Source organism: Anabrus simplex, chromosome 1 (assembly GCF_040414725.1).
Source record: "Anabrus simplex isolate iqAnaSimp1 chromosome 1, ASM4041472v1, whole genome shotgun sequence".
NCBI classification, from domain to species: Eukaryota; Metazoa; Arthropoda; class Insecta; order Orthoptera; family Tettigoniidae; genus Anabrus; species Anabrus simplex.
In genome coordinates this window covers 125,577,382-125,601,753 of record NC_090265.1, presented here as the reverse complement: position 1 = coordinate 125,601,753, position 24,372 = coordinate 125,577,382, and the positions used below count along the sequence as shown (strand labels likewise).

General features: G+C 38.0%; 1 protein-coding gene across 6 annotated transcripts in view; it reads left to right on the top strand.

Annotated features, from left to right (window-relative positions):
• The window catches only part of LOC136862692 (putative leucine-rich repeat-containing protein DDB_G0290503), a 273,731-nt gene that overhangs the window by 87,572 nt on the left and 161,787 nt on the right, over positions 1-24,372 (top strand). For all 6 annotated transcript variants that reach the window (XM_067138925.2, XM_067138916.2, XM_067138901.2 and 3 more), the window contains 2 exons: positions 9,687-9,847; positions 10,025-10,174. In XM_067138925.2, coding sequence (XP_066995026.2) covers positions 9,719-9,847; positions 10,025-10,174 — 279 coding nt within the window. In that variant the 5' untranslated portion in view covers positions 9,687-9,718. The remainder of the gene's footprint in view (positions 1-9,686; positions 9,848-10,024; positions 10,175-24,372) is intronic.

The following is a 24,372-nucleotide window of genomic DNA, read 5'->3' as shown; positions in this document are numbered from 1 at the left end:
TGGTTGGTTCCATCACTTTCTGAATCAGCTGTCCTTCCCATATTAACTTATTTGCCATTTGTTGGTCATGCTTCCTGTCGTTCGTATTTTCTTCCCAATTGACATCTGGCAAATTCAGATCTCCCGCTACAATCACATTTCTTTCCATGTCGTTTCCCACATAGCTGACTATCCTATCAAATAATTCTGAATCAGCGTCAGTGCTACCCTTTCCCGATCTGTACACTCCAAATATATCAAGTTGCCGATTATCTTTAGAAATGAGCCTTACACCTAGAATTTCATGTGTCTCATCTTTAACTTTTTCGTAGCTTACAAATTCTTCTTTCACCAGAATGAACACTCCCCCTCCCACCCTTCCTATCCTATCTCTACGATACACACTCCAGTGCCATGAAAAAATTTCTGCATCCATTATATCATTTCTTAGCCATGATTCAACCTATTACAATATCTGGTAAATATATATCTATTAAATTACTTAATTCTATTCCTTTCCTTACAATACTTCTACGATAGCAAAGATGGCGGCGTGCATGCTGGTCGTTACAAGTGTTCTCCGTGCATTAATCATAGTTTTGTTGATAAAAAGTGCCGTGACGTACGCGAAAAGTGTAACAGTGCATTCGGATAAGTCTTGTGGTGATTTAAAGAAGGTTCATCTACTGGAAAAACTGTTGGTAAGTGAGAAATGTTCTCTTAAGTGTCTCACTTGGTGTGGCAGTGAAATCCTTGGGCTGCTGGCGGTAGGGCGGCCGCATCGTAATGGGGAAGGGAGAGTTGTCAGATTTCCTATTGCTGGGCGGCCACTGTGGTGCCTAACTCTCGCGCTAATTGGAGACATTGAATTGAACCCCGGACCTCAGCATTGTACAATATGTGAAAGCAGCGGGCGTCGTTATCAACTATTTGTAAACTGCAATAATTGTTCGTCAAGTAGTCACAGGACATGTGCACAAATTTCTACTTCAGAATACAGGAAATTAAAGAAGGGAGGAAGAACGTGGACTTGCTGGCAATGCGAAATGCCGCCACTAACGAACTCTTTCTTTACCAATACCAGTGACTCTGTAAATAGCTACAACTGTAAATATGTAAGTAATAATCTAACTCTCTTTGCGTTTAATGCACGCAGCATTTTACGTCCAGGTAGAAAAGAATATGTTCTCGCTTCGCTCTCAAGCCTAGATCCCTCTGTTGTGTGTATCAGTGAAACATGGCTTTCAGACACAATTAATGACTCAGAAGTGCTACCAGATTCTTTCATCCTAACCACAGGAGGCGGAGTTCTTATTTCCGCAAAACCAGAGTATAATCCAACTAGACGTCCCGAGTTGGAGACGACAGCTGAAGCCGTGTGGGTAGAAATTACGTGCGGTAGTAATAAATTCCTCATCGGATCTGTATATCGTACACCGAAGTCCTCACAAACAATGAACGATGCCTTGCTCTCCTCTCTGGATCGTGTGCAACAAGTACAGAATAATTATGACGCAATTTATATTGCTGGTGACTTCAATCTTGAAATTACTTGGTCTAGAAATGCCACCCCAGTACCAAACAATCCTCTTGCTAATAGTTTTCTCTCCACCATCTACGACATTTTCCTCCATCAGTTAGTCTTCGAAGCGACTCGTATTACTCAAAATTCCCGCTCCACACTAGACCTGTTCCTTACTAACTCTCCATCATCCGTCCAGTTCCTGGATGTAATACCTGGATTTTGTGATCACCAAGCCATAATTACAACTTTGAGCTACAGAAAACCCTCCCCAAAACTCCACTCCAGAACAATATATAATTTTTCCCGTACCAACTGGAACGATCTTTCCTCTCTTGTATCAAAAACTCTTCCTATTCCCCTCGTGTCCTTCACTGGCGATATAAATATCAACGAGATCTGGGAAAACTGGAAAAAAGTATTTTTTGAATGTGTCGATCAAGTTGTGCCGAAAGTTTCTGTCTCTAATAAGCGAAAAACGTCATGGATCAATAAAGAGATAACATCAGGTATTCGAAAGAGAAATTGTTTATACAGGAAATGGAAGGAAAACCCAAGTGACAGTAGGTGGGAGAAGTACAGACTGGCTAGGAACAAACTCAAAATCATTAATCCGTGATGCCTACAGTTCATATATCCACAGCCTTAGTTCCAATAGTAAAGAGCTATGGGCTTTCATTAGAAACAAGTACAACGGACTATCAGTTTCCTCTCCCCAAGAAATAGCAGACACATTCAATAGTAAATTTAAAAATAACTTCTCCACTGCTGACAAGGATGAAGACATGTTCACTCCAAGGTCAACCCCTCCCTTTCTGCCCCTAACTAGCCTGTACTTCACTGCTAACGAGGTCGTAACAAGTCTTCGGAGAACTAGACCTCATGCTGCGAACGGCCCAGACAACGTGCCGGCCAGAATTCTCCATCACTGTGCAGAAGCATTAGCACCTTCTCTCTGTGCAATATTTAACATTTCAATGAACAGTGGGACTGTTCCAGAAGAATGGAAGAAAGCAAATGTCGTTCCCGTATTCAAAGATGGTGACAGGGAAAATGTAGACAACTATCGCCCAATCTCTATTACATCTGGCTTATGTAAATGCATGGAACGCCTAATTGTTAAACATGTGCTGGATTTTCTGAATGAGAGAAACCTGTTGAATAACAACCAACATGGATTCCTCCCTGGAAAATCCTGTACTACACTTTTAACAACAGTAATTGATGAGTGGCAACATTCCCTGGACCAGTCTAATATATCCCAAGTGGACTGCGTAACTCTCGACTGGAGTAAGGCCTTTGATCAGGTACCTCATCAACGACTGTTGTTAAAACTTAACAAGTATGGCATTCAAGGCAACCTGCAGGCATGGTTTCAATCATTCCTGGTAGGTCGGACGCAGAGCGTTGTGTTCAGTGGGGCCAGGTCAAAACAAACCTCAGTCACCTCGGGTGTGATTCAAGGTAGTGTGATAGGGCCGCTGCTATACACAATTTTTACGCTGGATCTGCCAGGTTGTGTATCGTCTTCTGTGGCACAGTACGCTGATGACACCATCATTTACAGAGCTATTCGCAATGAGAACGACGTAAATAAGTTACAGTCAGATCTCGATAACGTGGTTCTGTGGTGCAAAATAAATAGAATGTGTATAAATGTACAGAAGTGTAAATATATCCACTTTAGTAAAGCAAGATCACAGTTACAACACGAAATTTCACTGTGTGGTAAAAACCTGATGCCTTGTACCTCAATAAAATTGCTTGGCATTCACATCTGCAGCAATTTAAAATGGAATAACCATGTTGAGGAAATAAGGTGCAAAGCATACAGAGTCCTGGGATTCATCCGCAGATCTCTACTGGGAGCCAAGAAGAAAGCCGTTCAGACAGCCTATTTGTCATTAGTACGGCCAATACTGTTGTACGGGCTTCCCTCCTGGCACCCTACTACAGTGGAGAACATGACGAAACTAGAGAGAGTTCAATGCCGAGCAGAACGACTAATTACTCAACACAGTCATTTAAATACAGCCAGGTCACTGCCCTCCATAAAATCCCTCTGTAAACAAATAGATATTACTTTCCTGAGAAAATCCCTCGCAGGTAACATTCATATAAACCCTTTCAGCCGCTTACAGCTGAACTGTCGTTCCGCTCAAAGAGGTCGAGGTGTGTCCCTTTTCCCTCCATTTGCAAGAACAGCATCATATCAAAGTGGCTTCTTTAGTCGTTCTGCTCGGTTGTGGAATGAACTCCCACCGCAGATAAAGGAACTACCTGCAGAAAAATTTTGTAAAGACCTAAAAAGGATATATATATAACGAAACCCTCTGTACAAAACATAATTTATCTACTGTGTGAATGTTCAGTATGAGTGGGGGTTGGATGAAAGTTATGGGGTCCCGAGTGATTGAGACGGTAAATGTGTATGAGTGAGCCGGCCTAGCTAAAATATATGTGCCCTTTCTCCATTCACCATCCCTAAATTGTAACTACAATTAGTGGAAAATAAATAATAATAATAATAAACAGTTCAACACTAACAATTTTATGTCATCCCTACTTGATTTCCAGTTCCCTGTTCCCTTATCACCGCTCCCTAGGCCATTCCGTTTCCCTGAATGTACCTCCCTATTACCCTTCCAAACAAATTTCCTAAATTATACGTACCACTGCGGTTTAAATGAAGGCCATCTGAGCGCAGATCCCTATCTCCTACCCACCCATTAGGATCTAGAAATTTCACTCCCAGTTTCCCCACATACCCACTTCATAGTCTCATTTAAATCCCCAATCACCCTCCAGTCAGTATCCCTTCTACACAGTATTCCACTAATAACAATCTCCGCTTTCTTAAACTTCACCCGTTCTGCATTTACCAGATCCCACACATCTCCAACTATGTTGGTACTTATATCAGCTTGCCTTACGTTGTTGGTACCAACGTGGTTTTCAATAAGAGCATAGTAAATACCTCTCAGCAACCCACGAGAGAATTTATATCTCAATCTAATGACAATACTATGGTAACCAGTCACAGGGATAATTTTATTAGAGATAGTCTCCACTTAATTACTCCACGATAGATTTTCATCTATAATCATTCCTAAGAATTTAGTGCTCTGCACTTTCAATTATTTGTGATTGAAGAAAAGCATATTTATATCCAAATGTAATGCATATAAAGGTTTGTGAAAAATTATGTTTGTTTTTGTTAGGTTAATAGTTAATCAGTGGAATCAAGCCAAGTTTCAACTAATAAAGTATACTGCTGCATATTTTTTCAAGTTCATGATTCCTAGAGCCTGTATAGAAAATATTAATGGCATCAGCAAAAATGGTTAGTCTTCCATTTAAGCTAAGCTGACCGATATGAAAATAAGAAACAAGAAACAATAAAGGCCCCAGCACAGAACCCTGAAGCACACCAATTGAGATTGCCTTTACATTACTATCAGTATAATTACATGTTACAAACTGCTCCCTTTTAGAGAGGTAATCAACAAACCAGTCTGGTGCAGTACCTCTAATGCCAGCTGCTTCTAATTTATGAAGTAGAATTTTCTGATCAACTGTGTCAAAGGCCTTTTTTAAGATCCATAAATAAACCAGCCCTAACATACCTGAGTCTTAAAGCTTGTTGTAGTTTAATAATAATAGCCTCAATAGCATTATTGGTACTCAAGTGAGATAAGAAACTATATTGGAATTGTTAAAAATAATAATCTTTTTTAACCACTTGTTTTAAAATCTAAAAGCAAAAGAACTTTTTGTCAATAAGGTTCGTGCTGAGCAAATATGTCTGAAAAGAGAAGAAAATCAGAATAAACATGTGTAATAAAAAGGAAATAGTAACCTATTTGCTCAGTATTAAAAGAATTAAAAAACACAACGGTTCCACCTAATCGATACGGAAAATGTGGATGATTGCTTGCAACTATTTGCTCAGCATGAACTTTATTGAAAAACAGCTCATCAATTACGACTTTGACTCAAGTGCTTTTGCAAGGTCCCTTCTATCATATAATTCAATTGTGCCATCTCAAGTCTGTTCATTTTGTGTTTACTTTTTAAAAACAGCTGTGTTGCATTTGACACAACTCTTACTGATAGTTGTTATTCAATGCGGCAGAATTTTATCAACTAAGTACACAAGATGATTATTTTAACTTCAAGCAGCAGTGTTACAGCTCAGCTCCAATTTTAATATATTAATTGTATGTGTAACAGCACAGCTCCAGTATTGATATTTTAATTGTATATGTACAGGGGTTACTTATTAGATCATTTTAGATTAATATAAATGACAAAATTCAAATAGTGGACATGAAATTCACTAATTATTGTACTGTATCATAGGCTGAGAGATTTTTTTTTCCTTGTACATAATATTTTTAAAGTGTCAGTTTGATTTTATTTAGTTGGACATTTGCACTATATACAGTATTGTCAGTTTTAGTCTATGGCTGAAGACCCATAATGGGGTCAAAACCGGTTTCAATGTATAATTTGACGTCATAATGGTATTGAATACGTGGGCATTCATTTTAATTTCTCATTAATGTCAGTGGAGAGATGGCGTGGAATGACATCAGTAAACAAATAATTTTGGGTGGTGTTTTTAAAAGTAGGAGAGATCACAATATGAAGCAAAAATGGTATTCAAGAGATTGGGGCAAATATTACTTTATAGAAAGAGCGAGTTAGAGATTGGAAAGATTTACTAAGGGAGATGTTAAATAAATTTCCAAATTCTTTGCAATTATTTAAGAAAAGTCTAAGTAAACAACAGATAGGGAACTGCCACCTGGGCGACTGCCCTGAATGCAGTTCGGTGATTGATTGATTGATTGATTGATTGATTGATTGATTGATTGATTGATTGATTGATTGATTGGTTGATTGATTGATTGATTGAAGTGTACCTTGTACGGCATTATTTTTATTGACAAATGATAACCTACTAAAACATCTGTAGTGGCCAAGATGCTGCGTTACTACAGATAAGATTATCCTAACCCACATTCCAGACTTTGAAGTCAGAATAACCTTCTGTAGAATTCATTAAGTGCTAATGAAAAAAAATGTGGAAAGTTGTTCATAAACTAAATAATGTAAATAGTGGTGAATTTTTTAAATGTGTGTAATCATTGAGGTTCGCTTGGTTATCTTTCTTTGCAATATAAATTTCGATACCTTCTTGAATATTAGATGATTTGTTTTTATTTTTGATGTGTACAATTTTTAGATCTGTTTTGAAGGCTTTGAAGTGGTATGAATTGTCATATATGTGTTCGCTGAATGCTGAGTGTCTGTTGTATCTAACTGGGTTTTTCTTTGTATCTGGTGTGGAAACTATATTTCATGTAGCTGATGTACGTGGCATTACAATATGTTTCTTGGCATTTGAGTTCATAAATTCCTGATTTAGAAAAATTGTCTTTTTTATTTGGATTACATTTACCAGTTTGTTTTTGTAATGTGTTTGATCTGAATGCTATTTTGAATCCTTCCTTTTTTAACACATTAGCCATTTTCTCCAGATTGATGAATACCATATGGAGGTCTTTACGTAGTTCATGGTGTTTCTCAATCAAGAAATGAGCATTTAATGGGTTGCCTATTATACCGGTAATTTTCATTATGTCATTTGTCCGGTTACGTCATTAACAACCACTGGAAGAAGTTTTTCGAGGGGTTACTAAATGAGGAGCTTGCACGCTACAGAGCAGTTTCGCAGTGTGCAGCTGAGGGGCGTGTGCCTGAAGTCACCCGTTCTAACATTGAGGTAGCTGTGTCAAAGATGAAGAACGGCAAACAGTTAGCCCTGATGATATTCCAGGTGAACTACGGAAAGTTCTATGTCCCAAAGGAAATGAGTGGTTGACAAAATTGTTCAACAAAATCGTCGTTGTATTTCCAATGCCAAAACAGTTCAGTCAAAGTTTCCATGTGCCCTCCTAAAAGCAAAAGGGTGATGTCCAAGAATGTGGGAATTACTGAAGCATCAAACTCATTACACAGACACTCAAAATTGGAGAAATGTTTCTACAAATTCACTAGCAGATATTTCTTCAGCACTTATTTATTCACCTGAAACATCTACTGGGGTTCTCTACAAAACGTTAAAGCTGACTTGCTTGCTTTCTGATATCACATAATGTTGAACTTCCCATGTGAAATTCTTCCATTAATTGCGTTCTACTAACTCCTTTGTACATCTTATCCAGCAATTGCAGGCTAAAGCATCAGAATATTTCTTTTATGCTTTGCATATATTGTGATAGTACATATATCACACGCCCAAATTATATGTAGAAATTAGAGATATTATTGTCAGTATTCGATTTATTATTATTATTATTATTATTATTATTATTATTATTATTATTATTATTATTATTATTATTATTATCTGTATTTCATTTGTATATTTTGTCATTTATATTTGTAAGCTGGGAGATATCCACCTATGTATGTATGAATAATTTGTTTTGCACGAGTGGGAAAACATTGCTATATTGGAATCTGGTAATTCGTATGACTCATGCGGACATCCCAGTGTCTGATGAGATGTGTTTGATGATGTTATTGTACTAGGAAAGTTCTATGAGTCATGTGATATACCCCAGCGTTTATTTCTTGGGACCAAGTATGGGTTCAGGGCATGGTCTTGACGAGAGCATATCTCATGATTGGCTGGCAAGGACCAATCCAGACGTATTATCTGAGAGGAAGGGAAATGCTGATGTCTATAAAGGTTGATCAAACGGCGGGAACCAGACAATCACTACGGAAGAGAACCACAACTGACACACTGTACGGGAAGGAAGTGGTGCTGATACACGGTACTGGAGTGACACGGCTCCAATGGACTGGAGTTCAAACGTTCGTAGAGCGTAGTTTTGTTATGTTCGTGGAAAGTGGCTGATTGTGTGGAGTGCTTGCGCATTAAGTATTGTAGCACTTATGGTGGCCTGGCATTATATGTTGGTGAAAGCTATCTCAGACTTTCCATAATTTATGTTCAGGGTCGACAAGCGTGTGATACTTAAATGTATATATCTTAACAACAAGTGTTAAAGTCTGTGAACACAGTATTACGAGGTACAGTATCTGTGTGATGTTATAACTGCCGATTATGAGAATCGGTAAGTAGTATTGATACAGAGACAGTGAAGGGTATTTATCTACATATATGTACATTGTGGATCGGACTATCTACAAATGGTAGCTTAGTTCTCGCTTTCGTTTTCCCACTGTTTTCATTATTGTTGTTGTTGTTGTAAATATGGAGTCTTCCAGCAATCTTCTGTGTGTGTATTATATGTATAATTTTGTGTGTTGATGAAGTGCTCATGCACAGATTTTGTTAAGAATATAGTTAGCTATTTTAGAATCAGTGGAGTTATTGATGAACCTAGGTGCAGTTCCTACCTATTTAGTCGTTTTCAGGAGGTTAGGTAAGGCTTGCAGCAGATGTACCAGTACGCAGCATTATGTACACGCCCTGGGTTATAAAGTTTATCATGCTCTTATTTAAATTCGAGGGATCCATTCTGGTGAACTCTGGCGCCCATACTACGGACATTTTGGTTAATTATGTTTTTTTTAATTTTAATAAGTTTTTGAGTAATTTTATTTATATATTTTTATTCATGATTTTATTTATTAGTATTCATCAAATTATTACTTATTACAATATATCCCTCTTGCTGCAATTCCACACACTGATAAACAAACTGTATGCATCTTGTCTACACTAATACTACTGCTGGTGTATTGACAAGGCACTTCACCTAAATTTAACTGTTGGTTACTGAATGGCATGAGCATGTCTGTTAATGATGATAGGAGCAATAAAGGTCAGTGAACATCCATCACGCCAGAGTTTCTTGGAACTCTTCAGAGCTGTCTTTTTTTGCTGAGTGAAAGTGCCATTGTTTTGGAATTGTTGGTTATCTGAATGCTGGATTCTACTGTAGTTTCTTTCTAAAATGAAACTTTTAATGTCACCAAAATATCAAAGTTCCTTCTGACTTACATAATCTCTCACTCTGTTTTTATATTTTTATGCTATTCCACCATTACTTTGGACTTCTGGCTCTGTTGTATATGTATTAGCACAATTTTAGATTTGTTAATATGTTTTAAAGCCAAATTTTATGTTGATTTACTCCAGGTTCTAGCAGCCCATATCATAGCAGTAACTCCATGAGTCGTTTAATACCTCTGCAGTCGAAGGGGAGTATGAGTGCATCTGCTCAGAAGATAATGTCTGCACGAATGTTGAGAGTGAAACAGCTCCAGAATGAGCTGAGTGAGGCTCAGTTACAGCTCAGTGTAAGTTAATATTCATTGTGACTTTCACAAGTAGATCTTGAAGATAGTAGATGTTTGATGTTCAATTTTGTGATTTGAGATATGTTGTAATTTGTTTCCCATGATTTTCTTTCAGTATTCTTTGTTCATAGCTTTTTCTTGCTTTTGTTGTATATTGCTAATGTATATTTTTTACAGGAACTAGCAGCTGAGAATCGTGCTCTGCGGACCTTACAGAAGAGACAAGAAGTACTGCTTAAGCGGTATGAAAGCAAACAGGCTGCACTTCCTCAGATCATGCACTCATACGAGGAAGAAGTGCGAATACTTTCCTCTAGACTCAAGCAGGTGATGATTTTTGAACTATTAATACCTTAATAATCCTTCATTTCTATTTTCTTTGTGTATTATTTATGAGTGGACATTTGTAGACTTCGCAAAAGCCTACGACTCGATAGACAGGAACACACTACTGAACATCCTACGTGACAGAGGATTGGATTGTATGACACATGCATTGGAGGGGGAAACATTGAAGGCTACAACCGCTAGAGTAAGATACCAGAGTATGCTGTCAGACAGCTTCGAAATTAAGACAATATTATTTAACCTAGTTTTGGATGAAGTGGTGGAGCAGTGGAGACAGTTGAATAGAACCATGGGAATTGAAGGCGTACAGATTGGATATAAGATCAAAAACAATGTCATAGTGGATTGCCTTGCCTTCGCAGATGATATGGTGTTGTTACATGAAAAGGAAGAAGACGCGAAGTTGGCACTAGCAAATCTAGCCAAGACTGCAGCAAAGGTTGGTCTAAAAATAGCCTACAACAAAACGAAGGTACTAAATACAAAGACCGAGGAATGTAAAAAGGCCAAGTGGTAGGGAGAGTCGACAGCTTCCAGTGCCTAGGTGAGAACATCAGGGTAAAGTGCAAAGCAACAAAAGTTCCACAGACAGAGCTCAACTGCTGCTGAAACTACGATATGCTGCCATGACTACATGTGGAAAGAAGAACCTCTTGAGGAACGTCAAACTGCGACACTACACGATAACCATCAGGAATGCTGCACTATATGCAACTGAAACGCTGACATTGGGCAAGAGAGCATGCATACAATACATATATGGGGCACCAAAAAGCAAGGTGAAATCTGGGTACACAGATCAAGGCAAGAACTATATGAGAGTATAGAACCAATCTCAAGTGTGATAAGAAAGAGAAAGTTAGGATTTGTTGGACATTTCATGAGGATGGATGACAGTAGGCTGACGAAGAAGATACGGAATGCAACCTGCTTAACTGGAAATAAGTGGATGAAGGAAGTCAGAGAAGTTTGGGAGACTATTGGCATAAAGGAAAAATATCCACTGATGACAGTACAGGATAGGTCCAAATACAGAAAGCTTGTGGAAGGTCACAGATGGCCGGACACCAGGATCCAGATTCAGATCACGGAAGCAGAGAAAAAGAGGAGGAGTGAGAGCATGAAGAGGTATTGGTAAGTAAGAAGACATGCCGAACAAGTCACTCGTGATCCTCAGGGGTCGTAACCAACCGAATAGAATGGAATTTATAAGTGGAAGCTCTTCAGTGGACCCGATCTTCTGCATGAGGTAGTTAATGGAAAAGAGTTAGGAATATGGAAAGGATCTGGTCATGATATTCATAGATCTGACAAAGGCATATGATAGTGTTCCCAGGGAGAAGGTATGGGAAACCATGGTCAAAAAGAGACTGGATACATAAAGTGTAGAAATTATGCAAGCAGTGTACAATGACTGCGTCAGCAGTGTGCAGAATCTGGTTGCCAAGACTGAATGGTTTAGAAATTGAACTGGACCAAGACATGGAAGTGTGCTGTCACCTCTTTTGTTTCTAACGGTTATGGATGAAGTTGTAAAGAAGACAAAAGAAGCATATGGGAATGGGCAGATGAAGTTATTACTATGTGTAAACTATATTGTAGTCTGGGGAACAAACAGCAAAGATGTACAAGAACAACTTGATGTACTGCATGAGAAAATTGAAAAGTATGGTATGAAAATTAGCGCAGAGAAAAACAAGACCATGGTGATATCGAGAGCAGAAAGACAAGGCAAAGGCAATGAGAAAATTGGTGGTCAAATGACACTTTCAAATACCCATGGAGTGAATTAATGCAGAATACAAGGTTGGATATGGAGATTAGCAACAGGGCAATGCATACTACCAGAATATAAGAACATTGTCTGGAATACGGAAGGACCAAGGAGGTGTAAAGAAATAATGTACAAAATATATTGTGTACCCATATTGACTTATGGGGCTGAGATATGGACAAGTAGGCAGGAGAGTAGAATTGAAGCCAGTGAAATGAAATACCTAGGAAGTATGATAGGGAAGACAAGGAACGATTGAGAAACGGAGATGGAAGAAAGGAGGTTGGAATGGAAAGCCTAAATGAGAGAATTGGCAGGAGTAAACTAACATGATTTGGACATGTAAAGAGGATGGAGGAAGAATACCAAAACAGATGATGGAGATGAAGTTTGAGTGAAAGAGAGCGAGAAGGAGACCTAGAACAAGGTGGATCGATTCAATAAAGTGGAGTGCAAGAAGAAGAAACCTGGACTGGGAAAAATGATGGAAGAGGAATGGTGGAAGGAGATAGGAAGGTTGAGAAGTGCCATAAATACTGCGACCTGGCAGGAGCTAGATAAGGGGAAAGAAGGATGAGTTTTCAATTCATGGTAATGTGATGATGATTTATGTTTTAAGGAGGCCATTATTTCAAGGTCACTGAGATATACTCTGTTGTTGGGAGGGTTTGAATACATCCACGCGTAATCTCAGCCTATCGTAGCTGACTAAAAATTTTTTTTTTAAAGACCGATTCAGAATTTAAATGTGTGTACTGCTGGAGGAAGGGCTTATGTGTGCGACTATGCCCGAAAGCCCAGCCGGCATCCACAGCCCATTGGGTGGAAGTATTGTGTTATGTTATAGGGTACTGTCCCCGTATAAGTAGGAAATTGTGGTTTTGTTCCATGCTAATCATTGATCCCAGGCAGGTCCAATCCATGGCGTAAAATAAATAAATAAATAAATGGCTAGGCTATAAATATTGGACAACAAATATTAATTGGTAACTGATAAGGCTAGGGTAGCTTAATCTATTGTAATGGTCATAGCGTCCGCCATGCCAACTGGCAGTGCGCCCGGCCCGGCACCGTATAGGCCTACTCCTTATGCTTCAGCTGCGCCAATCGCAAGCAGCGCTTTAGTGCTAGGCCAGCCTTACTCGCTTCTGCTCGCGGTCCCGTAGCCGAGGAGTATGGAAATGACTCCACAATTAATCTGGAGTGTTCCATCTCGCGATATTCCTGGATCCATCCAGCACCCGGACGATTCTAGAAGGGCCAGCGCAGGTATATAAGAGAGGAATGACCTGCCTGCAGTCAGTGATAGTTAGACTGAGTTAGAAGTTGGTGTGGTTCAGTTGTGAGCGACTGCCAGTGTAGTGAAGTATGTGAACTGCCGTGGTTATCGGACTAGTGTGCTACAGTGCAGACTGTCGGCGAAGGAGAGAACGTGTAGCCATGCGACGTGGGACCTTGTGTGTGAGTGTAAAACTGTGATAACAAGTGAGCAACGAAGGGAGAGAGAGCGCGAGAACTGCGTAAGTGTGTGTTATGAGCAAAAGTGGTGTGTAGTCTTGTGTAGTCTAGCGCGTAGCTAATAAATCTTAGTATTGAAGCTACCAGTCTAGTGTTAATTGATCCTACTACCCCGCCAACTCGTTACACTATAAATGATGGCCAGACTACAACATAAGTTTGATGAAAAATTTGTTAACAAAATAACATAAATAAAATTAAATGAACTTGTGCACTACTTTAAACACAGTTGATAGAGTTCATCTCCATTATGTGCTTCATTTACACACTGTTTAAACTGGGTGTGAATTTACCATTAATTTATGCAATTGGCTGTGGACTTATTGCTGAATTTTTGACTGTTGAAGTGAATACCCAATATCCCATTTCTGAATCCTAACTGGGTGATTTCCGACAAAAGAGTAGCGTTACAAAAATGTTACAATGTTTGGGTTGGGAAGAATTGAGAGAAAGAAGAAGAGCTGCTCGACTAAGTGGTATGTAATACCAATATAAATGGTCCGTTATTGGACATTACTCATTCATGACAAATATTTCAGATTCCCTATGGGAATCAACATCTATATCATAAGTGGTATGTTCCGAGCTGTCAGCGGAGAGATGGCGTGGAATGACATTAGTAGACGAATAAGTTTGAATGGCGTTTATAAAAGTAGGAAAGATCACAATATGAAGATAAAGTTTGAATTCAAGAGGACAAACTGGGGCAAATATTCATTTATAGGAAGGGGAGTTAGGGATTGGAATAACTTACCAAGGGAGATGTTCAATAAATTTCCAATTTCTTTGAAATCATTTAGGAAAAGGCTAGGAAAGCAACAGATAGGGAATCTGCCACCTGGGCGACTGCCCTAAATGCAGATCAGTATTGATTGATTGATTGATTGATTGATTGATTGATTGATTGATTGATTGATTGATTGATTGATTGATTGATTGATTGATTGATTGATTGATTGATTGATTGAACTTTGGTTAACTAGTCATCTTGGAGGTAAAACCTTTAGATGAGAACAACTTTACATAATAGCTTAAGTGGGTCAAGAGTATGTTACAGAAATTCCTCCACATGGGAGATAAACAAACACATATATAACATTGATTTGGATCACATACTAAAATACACACACTAACACAAGCAAGGATCTCGTCTTCATCAAGCAAGTACTGAAAATCAAATAGTGCTACAACATTGATCTCTGAAAGTAAATGGTCATTACAACTTGGGAATAAATATTGAATAAATTTCACCTTCACATATGCTATCCCCTTGTCTTGCATTCTAATTGTTGTCAACATTGGAAACAATCTTCCATAAAACACACACACACACACACACACACACACACACACACACACACACACACACACACACACACACCAAAAGTCAAATCGAACAACCTCTAGGAATATGGGTAACAAAAAATCATGGGCCACCTCACATGACTCCTCCCGAGTAGCAAAATATCATCATCAGAATTATCCCTTGCCGGCAATTAAAATTAACGGAGTCTCCTAGCCCCTTACATGCAACTAATTAATTAGGGATACTATATCCCTCACAAAATAACACTAGCCTACAATGCCGTCTGAAGTTGAAGAAATTGAAGAAAAGAAGGAATGTAAGGAGATGGGATCTAGACACGTTCAAAGAAAAGAGTGTGAGGGACTGTCTCAAGGAATGTCTTGCACAAGGAATAAATAAAAAAGCTGAAGGAAACACAATAGAGAGAGAATGGACAGTCATGGAGAATAAGGTCTCTAGGCCTCTGAAGAAGTGTTACGAAGAAAGGAAAAATCAACTAAGAATCAATGGATAACTCAGGAGATACGAGACCTGATTGATGAATGACAAAAGTACAAGGATGCAAACAATGAAGAGGATAGAAAGGAATACAGGCTATTAAAGAATGAAATGGATACAAAGTGTAGGACAGCTAAGGAAGAATGACTGAAAGGAAAGTGTTGAAGGTTGTATGGTCCTAGGAAAGGTAGATGCTGCATACAAGAAAATCAAGGGAACTTTTGGAGAAAGGAAAACTAGGTGTATTAATATTAAGAGCTCAGATGGAAAACGGCTTTTAGGGAAAGAAAACAAGGCAGAAAGATTGCAGGAACGTATCCAACAGTTGTATCAAAGTAAAGACGTAGATGATGTGGTTCTGGAACAAGAAGAGGCTGTTGATGCTGATGAAATGAGAGACCCATTGACAGAGCTTTGAGAGACATAAATAGGTACAAGACAGCTGGAATTGATGACATAACCGCTGAATTACTGACTGCCTTAGGAGACACCAGCATGGCAAGGTTAATCCATCTAGTGTTTAAGATGTACGAGACAGGAGAAATGCCATCCGATTTTTGGCAGAACGTTGTTATACCTATTCCCCAGAAAGCCTGTGCTTGCAAGTGTGAAAACTACCGCACCATTTGTGTAGTATATCATGCCTGCAAAATGTTAACATGTATTATTTACAGAAGAATAGAAAGACCAGTTGAAACTGAGTTGGGAGATGTTCAATTTGGCTTTAGAAGAAATGTAGGAACATGTGAAGCAATCCTGACTTTACGTCGGATCTTAGAGGATCGAATTAAGAAAGACAAGCTCACATATATGGCATTCGTAGATCTTGAAAAGGGATTTGATAATGCTGATTGGACGAAGCTATTTGAGATTCTGAAGGTGATCAGGAACAGCTACCGAGAACAAAGAATTATCTACAATCTGTATAAAAATCAGTCTGCAGTGATAAGAATCGAGGGCTTTGAAAATGAAGCAGCAGTCCAGTTTGTCCCCCCTTCTTTTCATTGTTTATATAGAACAGGCAGTAAAAGAAATCAAAGAGGAATTTGGGAAGGGAATCATAATCCAAGGAGAGGAAATCAAAACCCTAAGATTTGCCGATGATATTGTTATTTTTCCTGAGACTGAAGATCAGGAGAAATGCTGAATGGTATGGGCAGAGTTTTGGATAAGGAGTACAAGATGAAAAAACTTGAAAACAAAAGTAATGGAGTGAAGTCGAACGAAATCAGGTGATGTAGGAAATATTATATTAGGAATTGAAGTCTTAAAGATAGTAGATGAATATTGTTACTTCGGTCGTAAAATAACTATGATGGCAGAAGTAAGGAGGACATAAAATGCAAACTAGCACAAGCAAAGAAGACCTTTCTGAAGAAAATAAATATGCTCAGTTCGAACACTGATATAGGAATTAGAAAAAAGTTTTTGAAGACTTTTGTCTGGAGCGTGGCATTGTATGGAAGTGGAACATAGACGATAACTAGTTCAGAAAGAAAGAGAATAGAAGCTTTTGAAATGCAGTGTTACAGAAGAATGCTGAAGGTGAGATGCATAGATCGAATCGCGAATGAAAAAATACTGAATCGAATTTGTGAGAGGAGATCCCGGACTTGTGCAGTTGGTTTTCAAGGGAAGTGTTAGGCGGTAAGAATGGTAGAGGTAGACCAAGGTATGAACGTTTATTTTATTTATTTATTGACTTTAGCAGTGGATAAGTTAGGGCTCGTGGCCCTTTCTTACACTTAACCACGTAATTAATTTGCAGATAATACGTATATTAAAGACATGTACTATTCCATTATAAAATCAAAGATAAGCTAAGAATTACAGATTTGGACAACATATAATGAAGAAAGAAAGCAGAGTTCAACAAATAAAATAGAATAAAATAAAATAAATTTGGAGCAGAAAGCTAAAAAGAAAGAGACAAAGTCATAATGAAAAAAGTAAGATACAAACTGAAAAATATAAGCAATGCATAAAGAGAACACAATACGTCTATACGAACGTGATTGTGAAGAAGAAAATGAAGATTTTTCAAGCCTCACAGGATGATGAATTATCAAGTTTATCACCAGAAGAATCAGTCGCAAAAAGACGAACGGAGGTGAGAATCTGAATCGTTTACAAGTTCCGTAATGATCTGTTCACTTATTCGTGAGCTGTATGGTTGTGTAGGATTTCTTTTAATGTACTAGGTCCGGGATCCATATTTCAGTGTACAGGATCAGTAGAATACAGTAACGGTCAAAAGTTTATGACCACATATAAAAACATGAAATGCCATCTCAAACCTAAAATTGTGCTACTAGACCTCTGTATCTGATTTCTGTTATCTGATTTCATTGAGTTACGCTAAGTGCTGTAGAAGTTATACATTTTTAACTGTTGGGAAGTCACATCAGAAAGTGAATTTTTTTAGAAATACTGTGTACTATATACTCTAATTGGTTGCAAGTTTCACAACCACAATCCTTTTGTAGACTTACAAGGGGACATTCCCTACTTGTCACCACCGATTTCACTCAAATTTATAGAACATGCAGGGCTTGCCTAGAAATGAAAGTACCCTAAGTGGTAACTCGAGATGGCCAAGCGTATAGAAAATAAAAATAAAAATGTTCACGCGGCTCTCGCACACCGAGCAGTTGTTGGTGTACCGGTAAGAGCTTGAACTAGTAATTCAATGGTCGCAGGTTTGGCTCCCTGTGTGGAGAATATTTTTCTCAATTTTTATATTATTCATTTATTTTAATTTATTTTATTTATTTATATGCAAAAGGCATATAGAACGTCATTTTTTTTAATGAGCGCACAATTGTAGAAAACTTGGAGTTGCGAACTTTCCCGACGGGTTCAAACAGAAATTCTTCTTTTTTTCTCCTTTACTAGCTATCTCCCCTCCTTGGGGAATGTACCATAAACGTGAATAGTCGTTTTGCAGTAAGATTTGTTTTCACCTGACAAGTGAAGGTGAAGGTTGTACACAAACAATAAATTCTTGGCACGGGTAGAAAAAAGTCTGACAATGAAATCCCAATTTTTTACCTTGTATATGCCTTTTGCATATAAATAAATAAATACATAAATAAAATGAATTATTCATCTCTTTGCGTAATTGGAAAATGAATAATATAAAAGTTGATAGAAAAAAAACAGACTCCACATGAGGATTTAAAGATAAAAATTTCATTGTTCCGTATTGAAAGTATTAACGTTAAAAATTAAATAATTGAAAAAGAGGTTCAACCTATTTAATACATAAGAGAAAGAAATGTAGTGATTACATTCTTATTTAATAGTAACTATAAATGGGACTGGTTTCGACCCTAGTCCAGGTCATCGTCAGTCATAAAAACATGTAAAACAATGCATATGAAAAAGAAAAAGATTAAGTGAACTCTGGATCGGTATAAGATGAAACATAAATTAACGATGGGGGTAGAAATTGTGAGTCACTTAAAAGAAAAACAGTACGTAATATTAAGAATGGTAGTATGGCACACGCAAAGATAGGTGAAGTCTCACAATGTTTATGAATATTGGAGAACGGTCAAATGGGTCAGTTTCCACACTCTGTCAGGCACAAAGTCACAACACTATCAAACAACAACATATGAAGATCATAAATAACTTGAAGTCGCAGACGAATAGATTTGTAGAAGCGAACCGCCAGCTCACGGTGATCAGCGCGGCGCATTCAAGGTCATGCGCTGCGGTCTCGAACGCCAAAGTAGAATGGAGAATATCCTGAAGGTCCAGTATTTGTCTCGGTTGCGGGAAGTTAAGTACGTATATATAGAAATATACAACGCAAATCAGTATAATTGAATGAGTAATTGTGCTCCTGCTAAGTTCTTGGAGCACAATTACTCATTCAATTATACTGATTTGCGTTGTATATTTCTATATATACGTACTTAACTTCCCGCAACCGAGACAAATACTGGACCTTCAGGATATTCTCCATTCTACTTTGGCGTTCGAGACCGCAGCGCATGACCTTGAATGCGCCGCGCTGATCACCGTTTGCTGGCGGTTCGCTTCTACAAATCTATTCGTCTGCGACTTCAAGTTATTTATGATCTTCATATGTTGTTGTTTGATAGTGTTGTGACTTTGTGCCTGACAGAGTGTGGAAACTGACCCATTTGACCGTTCTCCAATATTCATAAACATTGTGAGACTTCACCTATCTTTGCGTGTGCCATACTACCGTTCTTAATATTACGTACTGTTTTTCTTTTAAGTGACTCACAATTTCTACCCCCATCGTTTATTTATGTTTCATCTTATACCGATCCAGAGTTCACTTAATCTTTTTCTTTTTCATATGCATTGTTTTACATGTTTTTATGGCTGACGATGACCTGGACTAGGGTCGAAACCGGTCCCATTTATAGTTACTATTAAATAAGAATGTAATCACTACATTTCTTTCTCTTATGTATTGAATAGGTTGAACCTCTTTTTCAGTTATTTAATCCACATGAGGAGTCGAACCCACGACCATCGAATTACCAGTCCGAGCTCTTACCGCTATGGCAACGACTGCTCGGCATGCGTACTAGCGTAAATGGCTTATACGGTGCGAGAGCCGCGTCAACATTTTTATTTTTATTTTCTATACGCTTGGCCATCTGGAGTTCCCACTTCGGGTACTTTCATTTCTAGCCGAGCCCTGCATGTTCTATAAATATGAGCGAAATTGGTGGGGATGAGTAGGAAATGCCCCCTTGTTAGTAATAGGTGGAAGTAATTTTAGTATAAATATTCAAATTCTGAGAAAATGCAGCATCGAATTTTGTGTGTTAATTTTCTTTTCAAACCAGTGCTATAATGGTCAATTTTTCCTTGTTCTTATAATAGGTCACAGTGTGAGCTATCAGCATCAGAAATGTGTTCTTGGATGCCATCTGCAGAGTGCAAACGAAACTATCTGGGCAGATAAGTCTGACGCTGATAGCTTGCCCTAAGACCTTGGATCATGCATGACGCATGACAATGACAAACACAGAGAAAAATCAACCAACTTGGCACTGCTTTGAAAAATTAAAACATGAAGAAAAAAAAGTTGCCGCATAATTTTGGAATGTTTATATTTATACTAAAATGGCCCCAACCTATTGCTAAGTCAGCAAAAATATCTTGGTAGTAATACTTGCAACAAATTAGAGTATACAGTACATCATATTACCAAAATTTTTGATATTTTGGTCTGACCTTCCAGGAGTTAAAAATTCATGACTTCTACAGTACTTGGACTAATTCAATTAAATCCTATTCAATGTGAGATCTCAGAAAGAAAATTACAGAGGTCTAATGGCATAATTTCTGGTTCTAGATGACATTTCGTGATTTATTTATGTGGTCCCCAAATTTTGATCGGTACTGTACTTCAGAGATGTTTGCTGACTCTTAACTCACTACAGTTTCATACTATTTATTTATTGAATTTCCAATGAAAATAGGAGGGAACCCTATTTTGCAAAAGCATATTAGGGCTATAGTTTAACAATTACATACAATTTGCAACAGATTGAACATTATGATGAAAGCTTATTAAAGATGCAGTGGATGAAAGTTAAAAAATTTATAACATTGTTTTTTAAATATATGAAATAGAGGTTGGTTCAATTCAGTGTCACAGAAGTTCAGGTGACATACTAGGGTATATCTTGGTCTTTCGAAAGCAAGACAATAAAAAATTAAGCGCTGAACTGTTTGAGAGAATCCACAAAAGCAAAAATAATCGCTCGAAATATGATTTAAATTTGCCATGGCCAGATAGAAATTGTGTAAGCACTACAATAGGCACAAGCACTTTGCACTGGAATCGATGCTGGATCACAGAAAAGAACAGTTCTCTCATTACGGATCCTTTTGTGCTTGTGGCCCAGATGTTGTTCCACTGAATTTCAATTTCATACTAAAGCTATGAAGTCATGTAATCTACATTAAAATACATACGCATATATCTGAGCTTATGTTACTGGAGTGTGTGAGGAGTACATATGTCAGCAATTATGCAAGATCTAGCTGAGCGTACATGGCTATGAAAAATTGTCCATAGGCTGCATCACCATTAGTCACTATTGAACGATAACACCATCTATCGGTAGTAAAGGAAATCGACGATGCGTTAATGCAACAACTAATTTGATAATAAGAATAGCATTCGAGCAACTGAATTTCAAAGTTTGTGGTAGTTATACTAGCAGCGGCATTCAGGCGCACGACACATGGTGGTAATATTACTATCATCGGGTGCATAGTGTTAACCTGCCTTAACATCCTTCAAGGCAGCATAGGTGTCATCCATGGTGACAGACATGCCGAGTATACTGACTGAGGATTTTCTATTTTCAGATTATTATTCTGACTGTTGGTCACACTAGTGTGATGTATATAAGGCAGTGCTACAACTTATGATATTTTGAATGGTAAGTTGCACCGACACAAGTAGAGCCAGGTATGCGTGCTATTCATTCTCATCTTTAATATGCATCTCCCATAGAAGAACTGATTGTCCCTTAAAACTTGATAAAGAAGCTGGCATTTTTGACCAGCTTATATATATCTGTAAAATTAAAAGTTTCTTTGTTTGTTATACAGATTTGCACGCCTTCTCTGATATCTACCAAAATTGTCTTAGAAGGACTGAACACAGTTCAGTTGTATGCCCCTGGCTGCGAGAAACAATACTCGGAAAGTCCCAAAAGGGACTCTGAAAACAGCATCCCCAATCTTGGAAACTGATCAAGGAATAGCCAGCCAGAACCATGGTAACACCAGCTCATAATGTTCCTTTCATCTTTCCTTCTAACTCTGAGAGTTAGTACTCAAACAATGGCAGAGCTAACTTCAACAATTGCATATTTTGTGGTACCATCTCTTGACGTCCTCAAAACATGCATCTTTAAGTCTTTTGCTCTATGATGCAGTCTAGCAATTACTGTCATTCTCCAGAAAATTAACATTAATTCTATTTTTTAAAATTGTGTGGCTACTTCTAGCCAAGTGCAGCCCTTGTAAGGCAGAACCTCCGATGAGGGCAGGCGGCATCTGCCATGTGTAGGCAACTGCGTGTTATTGTGGTGGAGGATAGTGTTATGTGTGGTGTGTGAGTTACAGGGATGTTGGGGACAGCACAAACACCCAGCCCCCGAGCGATTGGAATTAACCAATGAAGGTTAAAATCCCCAACCCGGCCGGAAATCGAACCTGGGGCCCTCTGAACCGAAGACCAGTACGCTGACCATTCAGCCAACGAGTTGGACATTAATTATATGAATGAATATGGAATGATTGCTTTCAGGTGTGGATTACTTGCTTCAATCAGATGTACAATAGTTTAGCATCCCTCTTTGCTTCTTAATTTTAAAACAATGCCTTTATTACATATTTTCTTGACTTCGTTTAGTCAAACCTGTAAAGACTTTGGTTTAGTCTTAGATTGCAGCAAATGGAAACTCTACTCTGAATCTTTCAACTCAACTTCATCATTAGGGGAAATCTTAACTACATGCTTAGTAAGAGAAACATCAGAGTAAGAAAGCTTTCACAACTGTAAACAAGATTCAAGTACAGTTGCTGAAAGTAGCTGGGATTAATTTTCTCATGGTCAGTTTCATGTAGCGTGCTCCAGTGTTGGAACTCAGAGGAATTAATACAATTATGCTCCTGATATTGTACATATAATGTTTATCCTATGGCACTGGATTAATAATTTCGCAGTTAGGAAAGATGTTCAAAATTAACAAACAAATGTCAATCATTCGCAATAAGTTCAAAAAGTAAACAAAATGCAGAAAAACAAATGTAATTCAGCTTATATTTTTAATATATTTTCAAGTGCTTTTTGGTATAATATTACATTCTATTCATGTGTGTTACAGACTTTCTGTGGAGCATAGAGATGTAAGAAGAGGCATGAATGGGTGGACAGAGAAAAGATCAAAGTGTAAACTAAAACTCTAAAATTCAAAATTTTATTTCCTCCTCCCCCCCTCCTCTGAATTGACTTAAATGAACAAAACCGAATAGCAGTTGGATAGATAAAGGTTAGCTTGTCAGCTCTAGTATCAGTATTAGAAAACCTTAGAACAATCAGGTACAGAATGAGCTTGAAGCTCTCAAGTTACACATTCCAGAAGAGTGTCTTAGCTCCACACCATTGACCCTCTATGAGACTACTCTCCAAAACTTATTACAATCAAGCCTCTCCAAGGCACAATCTAAAATTTTACATTATATTAACTATAACCAGTTTTCACTGTCTTACTTGTTCGACAGCCTAAGTTACATTTAAATAGGAAGTTAAACTTCAACAGAGACAATAAGTGCTCATTCTACATGGCCTTAGTGATCAAAAGAAAAGGTTAAAGTTATCGGCCATAAACCAAAATGCTAGGAGATGAACACTTGCACTCCAGTAAAATACACTAGAAAATTCTTAAAAACCTTATGTGGGCTTATGGCCCAAAGTTACAGAGGCTAAGCCTATACTACAGAGGTGACTAAATGGAGAGAAAAATTTTAAATTCCAAAAAGAAGAGATCAGTTTTAAAGTTTACGAAATCATTGTCACCCCAATACCAAGTTGAATGGGAAAAAGGAGTGTCCAAACTCTTTATTCCCTAAATTGGAATAAAGTCTTTAGACTTGTTTGAAAGTTTACATTGAAAGATTGAGTTTTACATTAAGAAAGAATTTTGAAACCTTCCTCTCTAGTTAGCTTTCTGAAACTATTACATGATTAAAAGATGTCTGCCATTACCTTGAGCTGGTGGACCTTCCAGAGATGGGCAAGGCTTGCCCCCTGCCTCCTCTATGAACACACTCTAAACCTCTTGACTGGAGCAATCAAAGGATAACATGGCCCAAAAGGTCCCAGCTTTTATAATGGAGAGGAAGTTTCCAGAACTCTCAGGGCCGAAACCCTGTACACACCCACGATTTTGATTGGTTACAAAATTAAATACCAAAATTTGTGATTGGTGGAAAATTTAAGGAGGAGAGAAGAGATAGAAGAAGTGCTAGAAACCTTAGAACAGCAAAAACAATGTACAAACAATC